Genomic DNA, 19,590 nt, shown 5'->3' with positions numbered 1-19,590 from the left:
TTTTGTGGCCATTAAAGATTGTTTCCAGTGGCATCGATTTTAATGTTATGTCTGATACATTTTCAAAGCCTGCGTTTTCTTGCTTCAGCGGGTCAGTCTAACACATACAGGACAGATTCACACTTTAGCGGGTGTCCCTGCCCATCATTCACACATCATCTAGTGTACATAATTAAGAGTCAGCATTCAAAATAAGAAATTGTACTAGGGTGGCGGAAAATCCAGATCCTTGAGGTTTTTTGTGCCAGCATCAGGAGAGTGCCCTCAGATGGCATCCCAACTGGGATCTGAAGTACTGCGAAACATCAGTGCCTTACATCACATTATGCTAAACTCTTCATTTGTAAAAATACTTACCAATCAGCAGGATCATTTCTAGCCTTTCTGGGTGCCTTTGCAGAAGCTACAATTGCCCAGATAGCAAAGGAGTAATGGCCCATGATCACCACATTCATTCGGCCCACATACTTGATGAACTCCTCCACATCTGGCTTAGTAAACCATACCTCAGATATGCTATGGGCCAAAACTGGGCCACAGTTCAGCCTCAGGTGAACATTCTGAGGACAATGTGTGAAACAAAACTGGGCCAAAGCACAGCTACAGCTCAACCATAAGACGACCATTTATGAAGCAGCATTTGGCTCCGAGAGCAGACACTGCAAAAACTGTACTAAGTGTTCACAAGACAACTGAGGCTATGTGGTCACAGCAAATATGGATTGAATTTAGTTTTTCGTTTGGAGAAAATTAATGGATTAATAAAGAAGTCTTCATGTCATCATTTATGGGGTCATCTTTGCTTAACAGCATTTAATCACAAGTAGCCAACACTTCCCAGTAGGTCTTTTAGACAGTGACATTAAAGTTGACGTGTCCCTGCAGACCCAATGGGCCTTTCACAGACACGTATTTCTGTCCGGGTTAGTGCTGGCCCAAAATTCAAATATCACACACACTTTAATTTATGGTTTATGATATTTGGGCCACAGTAGGTGCAGAATACAAATGTCATGAAAACCCCTGAATGCTTTTGGTTACTGTTAGGGCTTATTTGGCCCAAAACTGCAATGCCAGACATACTGGCCTTTTGGTTAATTGTACTTGGGCACCGTCTAGTCCAGAATCTAAATGGCATGACAGCCGGGTCACTTTTGGTCCATAATGAATATGCCAAAAATATATTACATGTCCTTGGTTGCACATGGGCTGCATATGACATGACCACTCCGAAGTGGGGTGGGTGACAGTTTGGCCATAATAGGTCCATAACTGTATTGTCACTGTACATGTGACTGATTGTGTCTAGGCCATGTTTGGCCCAGAATTATTATACCATGTGTAGATTCCACATGGGCTGGATGGGCATCCCAGCCAGAAGAGGAGATGGTTCCTTACACGGATGGGATGCCCGTCCAGCCCATGTGGCATTTAAACATGAGAATCGTTAATTGTGGCTGGTGACATCTGGGCCACAATGCATTTGCCATTGCCGTAACTGAACCTAAAATTTCCCAAAATCAACCAAATTTGGCGTAGAATAGTCTCTCTCATGTGGGTGGCCTCTGAATCGTTCTGGTTAATTCAGTGTGCATCACTGAGCTCAGAATGTCTGATTTCAGCATCATTAAAATCTCAGGTGTGCAACAGTAATCATCAGACGCTGAGCAGTGAACTCCTGACTCGGCCCCAGCCATCCCTGCGGTGGTATTGAATTCAACTTTTAAGCCTGAAAATAGAAATCGGTAAAGCTGTATTTCCTTCAAGTGACTCCTTTGTTGTGCTTTTCCAAATAATTATCATAGACATGTTCTGCTTTGTGCTGCCTCAGATAACACCATTGCCTCTTATGACTTCATTTTCTTCTTTTGTGTCTCCACACAGACTCTGGCTGCTCGAAAGGCAGGCATTTCATTTGCCTTGGTCACCCGGACCACCTTGAACAATGAGGAGCTGGTGAGTACTGCAGATCACGGTCCTGAGTCCCGTTCATCCGTCAGCTCCTAGTTAGTCTCCACTCCAGACAAGCTCAACTCAGGGAGCACATGGAGGGGCCGCGAGTAATCACACGTTACAGACGAGCTTCCTTTAAAACTGTCTTTGTTGTCTTTTTACAGTTAAGATGCAGGACTGCGTAAACTCAATTTAAAACACTGGTATATAAATGCAATCCTAAGTACATTTATACAAAACTTATATTAACAAGGTTTAAAACAACCGTATAAATGTCAACAATAGAAGGCCATCTTTCAGATCTTTCAGAAAATAACGGCAAGAAAGTGAAAATGAGGTGGAGCGCACAAGGAAGAAATAAACAATTCATGAACTCAGTTTCAATGTTCTCGGCATTGCCGTAGCCTCCCTAGCATTACATTTACCCCCAGAAAGTCCAAGCAGCAAGCACTACATTTTTTCAACAGCAACAACATGTTGTTATCTGTAAAATCATCTAAATGCCAACGCATTGATAGAATCACAGTTAGAAAGCTGTGTCCAACATCCACTGCCATACCGGTGCTGACTTTGTATACATGCCTTGTGTGATATGTCTTGTTAGGGGAAACAGGACTGATGTCATTGTCAGGCAAGGAAGAGCAATGGACAGTCGGCAGTAGGTGACTATTCTTACTTTCTGATGGGTGCGCCTGCATGTAATTACCCAGAATTCAGAAGGTGACTGACCAACAGACATATCATATGATTGAAAGATGAAAAGATAATGTAGATGGATGGATAGATAGTGCAACAATAGACGGCACTATACCAGCGCTTAACCCGACACAGACAGACAACGAAGGCACGCTGATCGAAGCGCACGCGTTTATTTTACAGTTCACACTGCACAATGCACCATAAACAGTTTACAGTCCCTTTTTCTTCTTTATTCTTTTACTTTTCCTGTTATCGTCTCTTCTGCCGCCTCCATTCCTCTCCCACAAGCTTTGCCCTCTGCCTCCCGACTCCGACTCTTCGAATGGAGTGAGGCGGCCCGTTTTATAACGCGCCCAGATGTGCTCCGAGATGACCTTCGTGCAGCACTTACTGATGTTGTGGAAGTGCTGCATGGGTACTCAGAAGCACTCCGGGTGTATCTGGTTTCTGCTCAGGTAGCACTTCCTGCTGCAGCGGAAGTGCTGCAGTCCATGACTCCGGAACCACCCAGGCATCCCCAGGTGGTGGCCACGGTCCCCCACAGGGTTCAGCTTCCATGCTCCGAGGCCCCCATGCAATCCGGGAGGGCTGCCCTCTTGCGTCCTGGGGAAGGAATTGCCCCTCTCCCGGACCTTTGCTTCTCCAGGCTTCCTGGTGGGGCAAGGTCCCATGTCATCTGCCACAATAGATATGAATGGCAGTGTGTAATGAATAAATATGAGTGGCCCAAGATAGTTAGATAGATAGTGTGACTAGCAAGGGGCTCCACAGCCTCCCAACCCTCCGACACTACCACACAGACACAAGTCCTGGATTCAAATAAATGATTTATCAACGAATAGAGTTGAGTGGGTTTCCAAAATACACAATATCTCCTCTTTCTTTTTTCTTTCCTCTCCTCCACACCTCCAGTTGAGCTTTGTCCTCCTTCCACACGACTCTGACTCACTCAGATGTGGCAGGGCGGTTCTGTTTATCTTGGACCTGGGAGAACTTCCGGTGCCAGGGCATAACCCAAAGGAAGTACTTCTAGGTCAATCGGAAGTCCCAGATAGATAGGATATGAATAGCACTATATAATAGATGGATGGATGAAAGACACTATATGATAGGTAGAAGGATTAGTGTGGTGGCTCTGAGGCTAGGGATCTGCACTGGTAATCGGAAGGTTGCCAGTTCAAATCCAGTAAATGCCAAAAGGGACTATGCTCTGTTGGGCCCTTGAGCAAGGCCCTTAAGCTGCATTTGCTGAGCGCTTTGAATAGTGAGAAAAGCACTATATGAATGCAAAGAATTATTATTATTATTAAGGATATGAAAGACACTATACAATAAATAGACTTGATGTGAAAGGCACTGCATAACAGATAGATAGATAGATAGATAGATAGATAGATAGATAGATAGATAGATAGATAGGCACTATATAATGGATGGACTGATAGATGGATATGAAGGACACTATATAATACATAGATATGAATGGCACTTTATAATGGATAGATAAATAGATAGGAATGCTGTTATAAATGCAATGACAGGTAGAGTAATAGTTTATTAAAGATTAATAAAGATACATTAAGTAACCTAATAGCCTAGCCACTATGCCACACTTTCTGTAAGCATATATTTCACTTTCATTTCTAAAGACAATTGTCCTATTCCTCCCCATATACAAACTATACTTATATATATATACAGTAATTCATGTCCTATCTATCTATCTATCTATCTATCTATCTATCTATCTATCTATCTATCTATCTATCTATCTATCTATCTATCTATCTATCTATCTGTCTGTCTGTCTGTCTGTCTGTCTGTCTGTCTGTCTGTCTGTCTGTCTGTCTGTCTGTCTTCTACTAGCATGAGCAGGGCACTACATAAATAAAATGTATTATTATTATTTTATTATTACTATATAATAGCACACTGAGGTCTGTGTGTCTGGTTTCTCAGAGCAAGCTGATTGGTCATTTATGCTGCAGTGTGATTGGTTAGTTTGGCTTTGGTGACACGGCCACAGAGAAACTGTGAGTGTGAGATGCACGAGGAGGAGTAAAGGCGCATGTTGAGTATAAAACTAGACAGGAGGCAAGAAAGGCACCTCAAAAATAATATAGCAAAGTCTGAGAAGCAGGCTATATGGGTGCACACTCAAGAGAGGGAATGCCAGTGAAAAGAATTTGACAAACATGTAGAGAAAAACAGCAAATCTTTTTTTAATTATTTTATTACCAGTCTTTGATAGTACTATATATATATCTATATACATATCTGTCTATCTGGCTGAATGGCCTAGTGGACTGTTTCTAATGTCTTAAAGGTGCGAGTTTCACTTATAGATTACACAGATTAGAGATTTTTATTGTCATATGCAACGCGAGAGCACATTAGAATTCTTGTGCCACAGTTGCGGTGATATATAAAGAAATACAGAATGTAGATGGTGACGGTCATAGAAGTCAGTCTTTCCCTTTCTGTCTTTTCATTTACTGTGAGTCACATTAATTAATTAATAATTATTATTTTTTGCGTAACTCACTAAGCACACGGATACAGAGACAGCTGCTGGTCTGATGCTATGTCTATATGAAGAATTGCAGTGTTATTGTACTGCCATTATTTGCAGGATTTTTTTGAGCCAACCAGATGTCAATGTAATATTCACCGCATTAAGTACTAAGCGTGCCATCCCTGTAAGGAATTCATATTGTTGTGTTCCAGTGAGCAGCGCCATATGTTAAGCATGTTAATGGCTGAGTGACATATCCACATTAAGCCTTATGCGGGCCAGTGTTGACTTCTAGACCTGCCTGCAGAGTAAATAGGTCGCTCCAACATTCGTTACACGCAGCGCCGATTGTTTCTCCTGGCAGTATTGTCTGTTTACCAAGCAGCTGGCACGTTGGATAGCCTTTGACATTAAGATTATATTATTGTTTGGGATGTGTCTGTCAGATTTTATTGTAAAGTAAGCTCAGAAATGTTAGTAAGTTAAGGGGCGGGTGGTGTGGCAGGTTTGTCATTATCCTGACTGAACTGATGACTTTTAGTGAATATATGTCAAGAGTCCAGTGAACTGTCCATTTCTTAGAATGGCTTATACAGTAAATAATAAGGAGCTGCATTATTGACTGTAACAGAAAATCAAGCAATCAATCAATCAATACTGTACAGATGTCAGGGATGCCAGGGGCTATGACCCGGCCGGGACGCCAGGAGGGACCGGAAGAGGGTCAGAGCCCGCCTGATCACGTGGGGTGCGCCTTCCGGGTTGTTTTGGGAGCCACGGGTCAAGGGCTTGGAAGCTCTTCCCTGTAGGGGCCCGTGGTCACCGCCAGGAGGCGCCCCAATGCCTTGGGGATTTGTTTCCCCAGCACTCCTGCCACACCAGGAAGTGCTGGGGAAGACTGAGGCGGTGCCGGGGAGCAGCCGGGAGGACAGCCGACACTTCCGCCCGCTGGGCGTGGCCAGAAGATGCCGGGAACACCTGGGGCTCATCCGGGTCCTTCATAAAAGGGGCCGTCTCCCGTCATTCAGGGCTGGAGTCGGGTGGAGGTAGGATGAAGCTGTGAAGAGTGGAGGCGGCCCGAAGAAAGGCATTGTGGCCAGGACATTGGGTATTTGGGGTTTTGTGCACGTGACTAGGTCTTTGTGACCGATGGACTGGGGTCTTGGTGACCAATAATTGTAAATAATTTGTGAATAAACGTGTGGTGGTGACAAAACAACATGTCCGCCTGTCTGTGCCCGGGTACCGTTCACAACAGATATTTCAAAATGATCTTAAAGACCTGATAGCAGTGGGCAGGAAAGACCCTCAGAGACCCTTCTTAGCACACCATGTTGGGATGAGCTTGTGGCTGAAAGTGTCCCAAGGGAGCACCTCTTCGAGGGGAATGGAAAAGATGTTTCATGATGGTATTCAATTTTACCACCACCCTCTTCTCCACAACAGCTTCCAATGTGTCCAGGGTTCGTCCTGTGATGGAGCAGACTTTTTTTATAAGTTTCTTCAGGCCTTGTGCTTCTTTTGAGCTCAGGTTGCTTTCCCAGAAGACTGCAGAGTGTAGAGTGCCAAAATGTCTAATATGGACTGGTAGAACATTTCCAGCAGCTTGCTGCACACATCCAAAGACCTGAGTCTCCTTAGCAAGTCCAGTCTGCTCTAGTCCTTCTTGTCCAGCGCTGCTGTCATGTCAAACCCATCCAGTCTGCTGTTAATGTGATCCCCAGGTACTTGTAGCCCTTCACCACTTCCACGTTCTCCACTGAATGGTGACTACTCTCAGAGGCTCTCCTATCAGTTATTTTGTCTTACTGATGTTGAGTTGCAGGTTGTTGTCCCTGCACCAAAAGGATCCAGGATGTTGTAGGGGTATCAAAATGCAAAGCAAGGCCTCGAGCTGTTTCCCAAATCGATGAGACATAATGGTGCTTTTCTGGCACTGGAAAAGTCAAAGATCGTGACCCTGACCGTGATTTTGGCTTTGTCCAAGTGGAGCATGAGGATCAAGAACATACTCCACATTTAAAAACTCCATTTATGAAACATTTCTCAGAGGCAACCATCCTTGGAGATGAAGTGCACTCATTCTGCTTTGACCTCGGGGCAGAGTGTATAATGTCAAATGCCATTGATTCAGATTTAAATCTATCCACATGAGATTGGTTGTCTCATGCTATATGGTTACAAGACATGGACGCTATCCAGTGATCTGAGATGAAGACTGGACTCCTTCAGTACTGTGTCTCTTCAGAGAATCCTTGGGTACCGGTGGTTTGATTTTGTATTACTCACAGAGTCCCAAATGAGACATATTACCTGCACTGTGAGGAAGCGTCAGTTATGGCACTACGGCCATGTGGCGCGATTACCTGAGGGTGATCCAGCTTGCTGGATTCTCATTGTTGAGGACCTGAGTGGGTGGACCAGTCCAAGGGGACGCCCATGCGGCTGCGGTAGATAGAGGGCCATTTCCGGAAGATGGGAATGGACCGCACATCTTCCTGGGGGATTGCCAACCAGGATCCCAAGCTTTTTTTGTCATGTGGTAGTTGCAGTGCATGCTCCCCAACCTGACCTGACCTGAGATTTCTCTTCAGAATTAGCTCTCGACATCTTAAATATTGTGTCACATGTATATTTTGTATATTGTCACATACTGTATACATATAGTGGTTGCCCGAGTGAAGGAAGGTCAGAAAAGCAGGAATATTTTGGGATTCCAACATGGCCTTCCTCATTTCCTGACAGTGTCCAACAAAAAAAAAAAAACAATGCTGAATGGTGTGAGAAAAACAACAAAAGGCAGTCGCCACATAGTGGAGTGGCTCCTGATTAATTTGGAGCCGCTGATGGGTCATCTACCTCAGAGCTCTTTCGGTCAGGTCGTCTCCACAATAATGATACCTCCTGCTGGACGGTCATCCTCTTGAAGCCCGGGACCGGAAGGGGCGGGGTCAGTTGCCCTCACCTGGTGGTTCCTCGGGACTGTGGAGAGGAAGAAAATGACAAGACCATCGGTGGCAGCGCTCCTCTTGGCACGGGGTGGTATTACATATTTGGGAAAGAGCTTGGATGGTGATTGTGTGACAATGTAAATATGTTTTTTCTACATTCCATTTGAAATTCAATTCAATCTCTTCTTGTCAAAGTTATTTCCAGGCACATATGGGGCACAGAACACAGTTCATAATGTTAGCCTTCACAGTTTTATCAGGGTTATTGATTGTGTCTCATACGCTCCATGGCCGTTTTACTACAGAACAGACTGAATTTGTTACATTGTCTGCTCAGCAAGATGCTGGAAACCTACCTAAGGGAATTTTGTTATAGCCGGGAGTCATCACCATGACAGAATGGATTCAAAGCCTCTAAAATTGTCAGAAAAAGCAAGCTGGGACCCTCACTGGCCCACCCAGAAGATGTTCATCCCAACCCAGTTACTCCCTAACTGTAGGCTTTGGCCCAAGCTAGGCCCAAAATTTGCCAAACTGCCTTTTACAGTTTAAGGAATAACTTTGCAGTCTCAAAATAACACAAATGCCTCTCAAGAGGGAGAAACTGTGAAACCTCTGGCGTGCATGGAGACAATTCAAACAAGCAAGCTTCATAAACGCCGGCTCGAGTGAGTCTGCCCGCTCTCATGAACATGGAAGATGCACCATCTCAAAATAATGACAAGCACTCAAATAAGGAAGGCACGATGAGGGGTCAACTAATGAAAAGAGATGAAATTTATTTAATTTACAGTAAACTGTTGTTTAATTCTGTATTTTTTTTAACCATATTCCTAAATGATTTTTCCTTTCAGAAGGTGCACGTCTTCAAGAAAACATTGCAGGCCTTAATTTACCCCATCTCCTCCACCACACCCCATAACTTTGAAGTCTGGACGGCCACCACGCCCACGTACTGCTACGAATGCGAGGGTCTGCTGTGGGGCATCGCTCGGCAGGGGATGCGCTGCACCGAATGTGGCGTCAAGTGCCATGAAAAGTGCCAGGACCTTCTGAACGCCGACTGCCTGCAGCGTAAGTGTCCCGTTTCAAGGCGGACGCTTTCTTTTTATGGTGTCTTGTTTGGTTTCTTTGTAACTGTAGGTATGGGTAAGCACTCTGACCCCTTCCTGAGACCACTCGACAAAAAAACAAACTGAACTAAATTCAACTGACTCCGTGTTGAAGAATAAGAGAAGATTTTTGGTGGGACTGAGATGGAGATGCAGACCTTTTCACTAATTTACACATTTTGTTTTGTTGCAGCCTTTTGCTAAAATCATTTAAATTCATGTTTTCCCCTCATCAAACAACACTCAGGCACCCCAGAATGACAACGAAAAATAGGATTTTAGAATTTTTTTCCAATTTTATTCAAAATAAAATAAGATATTCTCATTCTATAATATCCTTGTCTTACCTTGATTTGTTTAGGTGCCGCCGAGAAAAGTTCTAAGCATGGAGCAGAAGACAAAACGCAAAACATCATCATGGCAATGAAGGAGCGTATGAAGATCAGAGAGAGGAACCGTCCTGAGGTGTTTGAGCTGATTCAGGAAATGTTCCAGATACCAAAGGAGGACTTTGCACAGCATATGAAAACTGCCAAGCAGAGTGTGTTGGACGGCACGTCAAAGTGGTCTGCCAAAATAACTATTACAGGTGTGTGCTCACTTTTCTATGTTTGTTTACAAAATTAATACCTTTTTTAATATCTAAAATGACTCACTTTTGGATTTGTTTAGAAAATGATTACCTTTTTTGCTTAATATTAAACAGTTTGATGACAGTGGGTAAATGATGCTGCCTCACACCCCTTAGACCCTCGCTCACTTCCTTAGGCCCCTCTTCAATTCAGGTTCTCTTCAAATACACAGATGCTTTCCTTCTGGGATTGTTGTTTCCTGTCATATTGCAAACATATATTGTGATAAAAGGTCCGTGATGCAGTGTAGGTTTTAAATAAATCTTATATATACACGAGTGGCATACAGAGGGCGCTCCTACCACCCAAACCAGGAGTGTCGAACTCCAGGCCACAGTGGCTGCAGGCTTTCATTCTAACCCTTTTCCTAATCAGCGAGTAGTTTTCACTGCTAATTAACTCCCTTTCCCTTCATTTGAATTGCCCTGTTCTTAAGGATTCAGTCCTCTGGATTGATTGTTTCCTTCATTAAATGGCAGCCAAACAGAAATGAGATGTGAAATGAGCCGATAGATGGCCAACTAAATTGGAACGTCAAGCTCCAGCCAATTTTACTCCAACCAGTTCCTTAATAAGAAGCCGATTCTTGCTGTTATTTAATTCCATGGCTTGTTTCTGCTCTCATTCTGCCACATCAGACATTCCCAAAACTATTGATTTTCTGTTTTTTTTTTTTCTAAGAACACCGAAAAAATGTTTTGGTGACCTGAATGATCAACCTTAGGCCTTCACCTTTTTTCATTTTCAGATATTGTGTGATGGGCACAGGTGAGCTGGTAATGTGGCGGCTTGTTTCATGCCTCATTATAATTTGGCTGCTAATTAAGGAAAAAGAGACAAATAAGGGGCCGAGGTCAGGTTAATTAAAACAAAAGAAGTTAACCTTGTTACTAATTAAGAAGATGGTTAGAATGAAAACCTGCAGACACTGCGGCCCTCCAGGACAGGAGTTTGGCACCCCAAACCAAATCAAACACAGACGGACGCAGGACACAAGTTCAGCACACACCGTTTATTGTTTTCCTCATGGGAAACGGTCTACCCTGTTTCCCTACCTGCACAGCTCGGTTCAAGCACAAGAACACAATGTCCACTCCTCCACACAAGCTTTGTCCACCTCAGGATTCCGACTCTGGCTCTTGGAGTAGTGGCACCCAGATAGTGCTCCAGGTGTTCCATGACCTTCTTCTGAGAGCACTTCCGGGTGTGGCAGTGCCCACAGAACCCAACAGGGCTGCACCGAACTCCAACACCTCTGGAGCCCTGTGGGAGTCTGAGGCCCTGCTGCAACCCCGGGAGGGTTTAGGATTTTATATATATAGAGTAGAAGTATAATATACAGTATATTGTCACACATGCGTGTCCGAGGGTCAAATTCCAGGCTCGTCTAAGGTAAGCACTGCCACTCCGGGATGCCAGAAGGCATGACTGCTGACTCTCGTATCTCACTTATCACCCACAGTTTGGAGAAGATGCCCACTGTGTGCAGTTGAGCACATCCCTTCAGGTCCAGGAGCAATAAATACCATGCCCTCTTCTTGCTTTTTGGCAGTGTTGGGTCATCTTCAGACTGTCCTCACAGCATCAGATAAAGATATGCAGGAGTCGGCTACCTGGGGAAGACTGTGCTGTGGTTTTTGGCAGCAGCAGAAGTCATAATAATCAGAATATATTATTATGGAGAGCACATGGACTTTGAAGTACCCACAGTATACAGCCAATTTCACGTTTACAGTCGGGTGATCAGGGTATCGGGAGATAAGGTTAAGATTGCTGCTAAAAACTCAATCAACTTAATAATAATAATAATAAAGAATCACATTTTGGTCAGCATGCTCTCCATTGTGCCCCATGGTACAGCATAACATTCTCAGCTCAGCGGTCGAGCCACGCTATCACGTTGTCTCCTGAGCCTCTCGTGTGTATTTCTGTAGCTAAATGGCCCGGTCAGGTTTTAGGCTGCTGCGGGAGTATGAAGCATACAGTAAAGATTTCACACCAAGATCAGTTGGCTGCTGTGTGCCTCATTAAGTGTAAATCCGATAGCTTCTTTACTACACAATATAAAAACAAGAGGAAGTTGCCGTCTCTCCCGTTCCTGCTAGAAGGTGACATGACGTTTGCCCCGCTGCTCATCCTTCAGCACTCATATTGAATGCCAGGTGCTTGGCTTCTCATTCAGGGGAGATGGTTTCCATGGAAACAGGACCTGGGAAGGCATTTGCTCGGTGGGAGAATCAACTGGTCCTCTTTAGTAATCAATTACTTTTCTTTGCTTAAAGGTGACCCCCACAACATCCCACCCCCATTGTGGCATATCAGTAAATCACCAATTTCATGCACTTTTTTTGGATTGGGTCCATAATGATGAACAAACAGTTAGGGAGTCAGATTTGCAGTCCTCCAGACGTTTGCATCCTGCTGTGCCATACGAGCTGTCCCGTAATTTAACATTGAAAACCCAAGCACCTGTAATGGCTGGCCTGCCGTGCAGTCATCCAGTTCAGATTTAAGGGCATGAACTATTATGGAGAGCTGGGGTCGGCATTGCTTAAACTGGTGCTGTAAACTCTTCTTCAAGAGAAGTTGCGTTTATTCAGTTTATACGAGAGGAATGTGTTATCATCTGTTTACCCCTTACACTTGTCAAGTTTGTTATTGGATTGGTCTACTCCTACACCCTCAATAATAATACACACATACATAGATATACGCATACACACTGACCCAAACCACAACATTGCCCCATTAATGACACACACACAGCTGGTTAATCACTAGCACTTTAAACCACACAAGTGCCTTATGAATAACACAACTTGTCACTTTCTTACCACTTCCTGAGACTTCCTAAAGATATCTCAGATTTAAATATTAATTTTGGTCTCCAAGAAGATATTCAAACATACAAAGACTCAGCATCCTTGACTATAATCCATTTATCAGCCAAGAATGCCTTACTTGACATCCTGTTCCCTACTTTTGGGTGGAGCTCTCACCCTCAGCTTTACTAAACCTCACAAAATAGAGGTAATGGCAAATCTCCAGCTGCACCAGGTGCTCAAAGAAATCAACCTTATTACTTCAATCACTGTAGACATTAAGACAAATCATAGAAAGATGAAAACAAGTTAATATTTATTAAATAACAATAATAAGTAATAGAAAATCAGATAGATAGTAAAGCCTGGATTGGATAAATAGTCTTAAAAAAGCTTACTAAAAGGAATCAGTGATGTCAAGGATGAATGTCCCAGGGCGGCGTTTGATTTAGCAATTGATATTCATGAAAATGCCATTAACTGGTGATCAGATGAAAACTGGTCACACGTGTCTTTGTTTTCTTTTCTGACGTCACTCTTCCATCGTCACTGTTTCTCTTCTGATGTTGTTTTCAAACGAGGCATATTTATTATAAAATTTCATGCATTGGTTTCACATGATTGTTGCATGCACCTGATTAGCTGGCTGTCAATATGATGGATGAATTTTGCTCAAACTCGTTAATCTATCTTTTCCCAGATAATAAAGTTTTTTTTGATGTTGCCTAAAACATTGGCATGTCTTCTTTCCCAGGCTGTAAACCAAATTGTGGTCCCAGATGTCCATCCATAAAGTAATCGATATCCTGAGGTATTGGCTCAGTTTTCCTTTCCCAGGCTGTAAAACCAATTTAGCACAAAGCTGTCAACAACTGTTATAAAAGTGAGGTGTAAGGGGAGAGGATATGCCTTTTTTATTATAATCTCTATACCAGTGTCCTGCACCTGAATTCATCTTGTTGGGGTTGAGCAAAATATAATACAAATATAGAGAATAATTTGTAGATTTTTTACACCATAACAGGGAGTCAAGCTAAAGTTAGATTTATTGGAAATAACAAACCTGATCATGTCATTCATTTCTCAATGTAGTTTCCACCCTTCTCAATGCACTTGCACCACCTGCCTAGCAGTGTCCGGATTCCAGCAGAATAAAAGGTTTTGTCTCGTCCTTGCAGCCCCTCGCTTTCTTCATGTCGTCATCTGTCTTGAACCAACAACCACCCAGATGTTTTTTTAGTGGTCCAAAAAGGTGGAAATCACACCACGGTGCCAAATCTGGCGAATAAGGAGGATGTGGCAATGCCTCAAACTTCAGTTTCTCCAGACGAGCCTTGCTGTTCTTATCAGTGTGTGTGTCTGGCAGCCAAAGGACTCCTTGAGACAGCTGTCCCTGCCGCTTGGATCGAATAGCAGGCTTTACATTGGTCTCCAGTGAGTCACAGTAACTTGCACTGGTGACTGGAATACCCCTCGGCATGGAGTGTTCAACAATAACTCAGGTGCACGACAAGACAAATACAAAACTTTTTTATTCTGCTGAAATCCAGGCACTGCCAGGCAGGTGGCACAAGTGCATTGAGAAGGGTGGAGACTACACTGAGAAATGATTGACATGATCAGTTTTGTTAAGGTTTGGTCCATTTTCTAATAAATCCCATTTCCTAATTTTAGCTTGACTCCCCCACATAACTACACAGCACGTATGGGAGTGGGACGGCTGTCTTTCTACACACACATTTGCAGTCCATCCCCATTCATATTATGCACCATTGAAAGCTTCAAGTAAAGAAAATGAACTGAGGAATTGTGAATGTGTCCGATGTCTCCCATGTGGAAATTAAATCAGTGCAGGCTGTTTAATCTGGCGCTGGAGGCATTGGATTGTAAAGATTCACATTCGGTGGCCTTCACTGCCTCACTATGTGGCCCTGAGGAAGTCGCTTCTGCTGCCTGCCTCTCCTGTGACTGTGATGAGCTGTCGCACTCGGCATGTAGAATTACTTTTGGATATTGTCCACTACGGAAAAAAAATTTTAAATATATATTTAAACACGTTCAGATGTCCCCTGCTTCCTTGTTAATTTCAGTTTCGTTCCATTTATTTTTATATGGTGGTGCCCATTAAGTGCAGGCTCAGAGTGCTGCACAAGTTGTAACTCAATGACAAAAATAATTTCAATGTCAGTCATTTTCTCACACACTTAGTCCTGAACAGCGTTGTGGGGGTCTCCAGGAGCCCATCAAAGATAGCATGGGGTGCAAGGCAGTCCAGGGCACCAGTCTATGTTAGAGTGAACACACACACACACACACACACACACTAGGGCCCATTTATTGTCACCTAAATTGTCAGCTTTGGACTGTATGAAACCCACGCAGACTCAGGGAGAACATACAAACTCCATCCAAGGAGAACTTGGGACTTGAATCGTGGTCTCCTTACTGTGAGGCAGCAGTGCTACCACTGCGTCACCATAAATAAACTCAAATTGAAAATCCAACATTTAATGAGTGCAGGAATTTTGTTTTAAACACATATATTTCAGTTCTTATACATTTAATGCTGTTATATTTTTGAATTTTATTGGTTTGGTAGCTGTCTTGTGTGCCTTCAGTGCACCACAGCTTGCTCCAGTTGCCAGGATAACCATTCCCATCACTGGGGGGTGCAGAAATGCAGAAATGTATTTAAATACCTGCCCACTTTGCCGTGTCATTATCTGAGCTGCAGATAACAACCATTTGTCTCCAGCAGGGGGCGCTTGCTTCCTGGGAATGTGTTCTTTTTTTTAGAAATGTAGAACATAATTAAAACCTGTGGATAATCAGACAAGGAAAGTATGGTTTAAAAGGCACTATATACAGCACACCCTGGATAACTGAAAGAACAATAGATAGAAGAAAAAAAAAGACACGTGTAAAGCACTAAACAAGTCTTCCTCCTACTTTTGACCTCTCAGGATGACTGAACAAGATGGCGGCTCTCGGGGGGAAGAGAAGGGTCCAAGTGGGTGGACCCCGGAAGAGCAACATCAGCGATGGAAAACTATCAATCTTCCTTTCTGCAGAGGGAGAAAAAGAGAGTCCATTATTACACAGCGCCATCTTCTGTCTCGGTGGAGATTTACCTTCACCCAAATCTTTAAACTGTGTCTCATGCACACATGCATAACTATATGTGTGTATATATATATATATATATATATATATATATATATATTTCTGTGTGTGTATGTGTGTGTGTATATATATCTCAGGGGTCCCCAATTCTGGTTCTGGTGGGCTGCAGTGTCTGCAGGTTTTCATTCTAACCCTTTTTTTAATCGGTGACCTGTTTTTGCTGCTAATTAACTCTTTTTGCTTTCATTTTAATTGACTTGCTTTTTAAGATTTGTTCCCCTGAATTTCTTCATCGTTCCTCTGAATTGCTTCATTTCCTTCCTTAAATGGCACGCACACAGAAATGAAATGACCAACTAAGTCAGGGCATCAAACTCCAACCAGTTTCACTCCAACTGGTTGCTTAATCAGGCGCAGAGTCTTGTCGTTACTTAAACTTGTTCTTTAATTCCATGGCTTGTTGCTGCTCTCATTGTGCAATAGTTACATACATTTCTGAAATTGTTGATTTTCTCTGTTCTAAGAGCTCTGTGAAAATGTTTGAAAATGTTTCGGTGACCTGCGCAGATCAACATTCCTGAGACCTCCATCTTTCTTTATTTTCAGATATTGTGTGATAGTGACAGTTTGCTGGACATGTTGGGGTTCATTTTGTATCTCATTACTGCTTGGCTTCTAATTAAAGGATAAGAAACAATTGAGGGGTCTGAGTCTTCAAGAGCAAGTCAATTAAAATTAATTCAAAAGAAGTTAATTAGCAACAAAAAGGTCACTGAATAAGAAAAGGGCTAGAATGAAAAACTGTGGCCACAGAGTTGGACCAGAGTTGGGGAGCCCTGATATATATATATATATATATATATAATATATATATATATATATATATATATATATATATATAAAACACCATCAGTTATGGCACTACAGCCATGTGGTGTGATTCCTCTAGGGTGACTAGCCTGTAGGACCCTCGTTGTTGAAGACCTGAGTGGTTACACCTGGCTGTGGGAGATAGAGGTTCATTTCCATAGGGGGTGGGACTGGACTGCGTATCTGCCTGGGGCTTGCCAACTGGGATCCCAAACTGTTTTTTCATGTGGTGGGTGTGGCAACGTGCTGTACCAGTGCCTGCTCCTTAACCTGACCTGACCTGTACGCCTTTATCAGTGATAGGGATGCCCTAAAAGAGGACCACTGTGTGGGTTCTGCACGTCATTTCTTTATTGATTTTATGACCCTTTTTAATTTAGTTTTAGGTTGGCCTTTGCACATCAGGCACAAGGCAGGAATCAATTCAGCATACAATGCCAATCTATTGCAAGACCCTCACATTCACACTCACCCACATCAAGACAATTTAAAGTACCCAGTTAACCTCACCCATGTGATTTTGGGGTGGGAGAGAAAAAATAAACCCCACATTGAGATGGGGTGAATGTGCACCCATGCCATGCCAGAGCAAGAACACTGTGCCACCCTATAGTTTAAAAACAAAAACCTGAAATTGAACTGCATTTCTCGTTTTGCCTGCAGGTTGTCTTATATTAAATTCTGAATCGCCTCTCTCTTTCTTTGTCTCCATGTCTCTAGTGCTATGTGCCCAGGGCTTACAAGCCAAGGACAAGACGGGCTCCAGTGATCCTTATGTGACGGTCCAAGTCGGCAAAACCAAAAAAAGAACTAAGACTATCTTTGGAAACCTCAATCCAGTTTGGGATGAAAAATTCCACTTGTAAGTAGCGTTTTATCGTTGTGCCGCATTTCAAGTTTGATCTCGGGTACATTTAATAGTAAGAAGGCTAAAGTGGTAATACAAGAGTTTCAATAAATAAATAATATTAGGGGGTCCCACACAACAGAGAAGGCAACACAGCAAACACCCAGTATTTTCATAATCTGGGTCCCTCCACAGTCTTGTCCTACCTGCTTTTGGAGCGGCTTGTCCACTTTTTGACCCAACCCTCAAACGTTCTTGTGTCTCATTCCCAATACTCAAGTGTCCGTCACCAGTTCTCCTCCCAACTCAGTACCCAGCAGACAGGTTTATATCCCCTCCCATAGCTACTTCCTTAGTAAGTCTTAAGTGTATCAGTGACCCCATGTTTGCCTCAAAGACAGCAGGTCACAGCTCTTTCTAGTCCTTCCTGGTGTCCCTTCATCCCTGAGCCCTCCTATAGCGGACCAACACTGGCCCCCCATGTTCAATAATGAGACTATGTGCCCTTATATTCCTCAGAAGTGTTGTAACCGCTGGCATTTCTTTCTTGACCTTCCATGTCTCTGTGTGTTGCTAATGCCCTTTCAAGCACCCCCGCCCACTCCCCCCCCCAAGGTTAGTCATTCTGCCCTCTGGTGAACTGGCAGACCCATTTGCCGATGCCACAGCTTGTTCTCAGGGCCCTCTGGTCCTGTGGCAGCCTCTCCTGCTTGCAAATCTCATTACCTACTGGGTCCCCCACAACAACAGAAAAATGCAGATGTAATATAAAGTGACAGAGACAGTGAGCCCGTGCACGGGTGGGAGCTTCTTTGTTCTTAACAAAAACAAGCTGAGTTACCCTTGCAGATTTATGCAAATTTAAAGTGTCAGATGGAGCTGCAGCAGGACCTCCACCGGCGCGCCGTAGAGAAGTTTTACCCACTGGGCTGCACTTGATGAATGCCATGCGCCACTCTTTGCTTGGCACCATGAGGTTTGATTGGGAGCAGTGCAACGGGTGGAGCACAAAAATAAAAGGAGAAAAATAATATTTTAGAAAGATGTGCGGTAATGTGTACGTTTAGTTCACTTTTAGAGAGCAGGAACGGCCCACGCCGGCCCACTCGGCGGCTTTGAATGCCTGAGGTGATTTCCAGCTGCAGCAGCTGTGATCCACAATGAAAGTCTGCAGTTATTTTTTGTAAATCTGCCCTGTTTACTTGCCCCATATGTTTTGTTATCATTAACCTGGAAACGTAATTGAATCATTGAATTTCTTACTTTGATTACAAAGAATACGTGCTGCAGTGAGTATATGAATATGCATAATGTATGGGCACAGAAATGTTTACCATAATCTCATGAAGCGGAAAAGCAGAGCAATTAGAGCACTAGGGCTGCAACGTGAGACCCCGTCACACTCTCAGTTATTTCGCCGGATACAGCGACTGCCTCTCGGCCACAGGGACAAGCGGAGCGATGGCTGCTGAGTCGTGAGGCTTACTTACTTTGGCGTGCACAGCTTCTGCACGTTGGCTTGTTTTTTTTGCTTTGATGAATTAAAAATGACAATGTAAGGCCCGTTGTGTGTTTTGAATGATGTTCTGGATGAGGGCACAGTGGCCTCCATAATGTTTGGGACAAAGGCCCATTTTTTTTTTTTTCCTTGTCTTCCCCCATCACCTCTGCAGTTTAAAACGACAAATCCAACAACAAATCAGGCATCGTGATTGCTGGGGTGAGGGGTTAATGCAGACATTTTAGTCACACAACAAATTTTCCAACTCAGTCATCTGCTGAATGGGTTCGGGGTTCTACCACCAGTCCTGGTATCTTTAGGACTCCCTTGCTGAAGCCCACTCACGTCTCCCTCAGTCAGGCCGTCAGCATCAATAGAGAGATGCTGCACAATGAGGGGCCTCTTCGTGGCTCTAAGGAGTGTGCCCCCTTCTCCAGTCCCATACTGGAGTGCAGGCCTCCCCCTGGTATATTCCAAACCACTAATGACTTGGGCTCCTTGCCATCCTGCCTCTCTCTCTCTCTCTCTCTCCTTCCTAAACCCTCATTCTTTCATTCTTCCACTT

General features: G+C 43.6%; 1 protein-coding gene across 6 annotated transcripts in view; it reads left to right on the top strand.

Moving 5' to 3' along the window:
* Positions 1–19,590, top strand: part of LOC120539924 (protein unc-13 homolog C-like) — a 471,266-nt gene that overhangs the window by 119,184 nt on the left and 332,492 nt on the right. For 5 of the 6 annotated variants that reach the window (XM_039770276.1, XM_039770279.1, XM_039770278.1 and 2 more), the window contains 4 exons: positions 1,885–1,956; positions 8,973–9,192; positions 9,592–9,819; positions 17,398–17,539. In XM_039770276.1, coding sequence (XP_039626210.1) covers positions 1,885–1,956; positions 8,973–9,192; positions 9,592–9,819; positions 17,398–17,539 — 662 coding nt within the window. The remainder of the gene's footprint in view (positions 1–1,884; positions 1,957–8,972; positions 9,193–9,591; positions 9,820–17,397; positions 17,540–19,590) is intronic. The other variant, XM_039770280.1, reaches the window with a different exon arrangement.

Source organism: Polypterus senegalus, chromosome 12 (genome assembly GCF_016835505.1).
Source record: "Polypterus senegalus isolate Bchr_013 chromosome 12, ASM1683550v1, whole genome shotgun sequence".
Lineage (NCBI taxonomy): Eukaryota > Metazoa > Chordata > Cladistia > Polypteriformes > Polypteridae > Polypterus > Polypterus senegalus.
The sequence above is the reverse complement of the archived record's forward strand: the minus strand, read 5'-3'. Positions and strand labels throughout refer to the sequence as shown.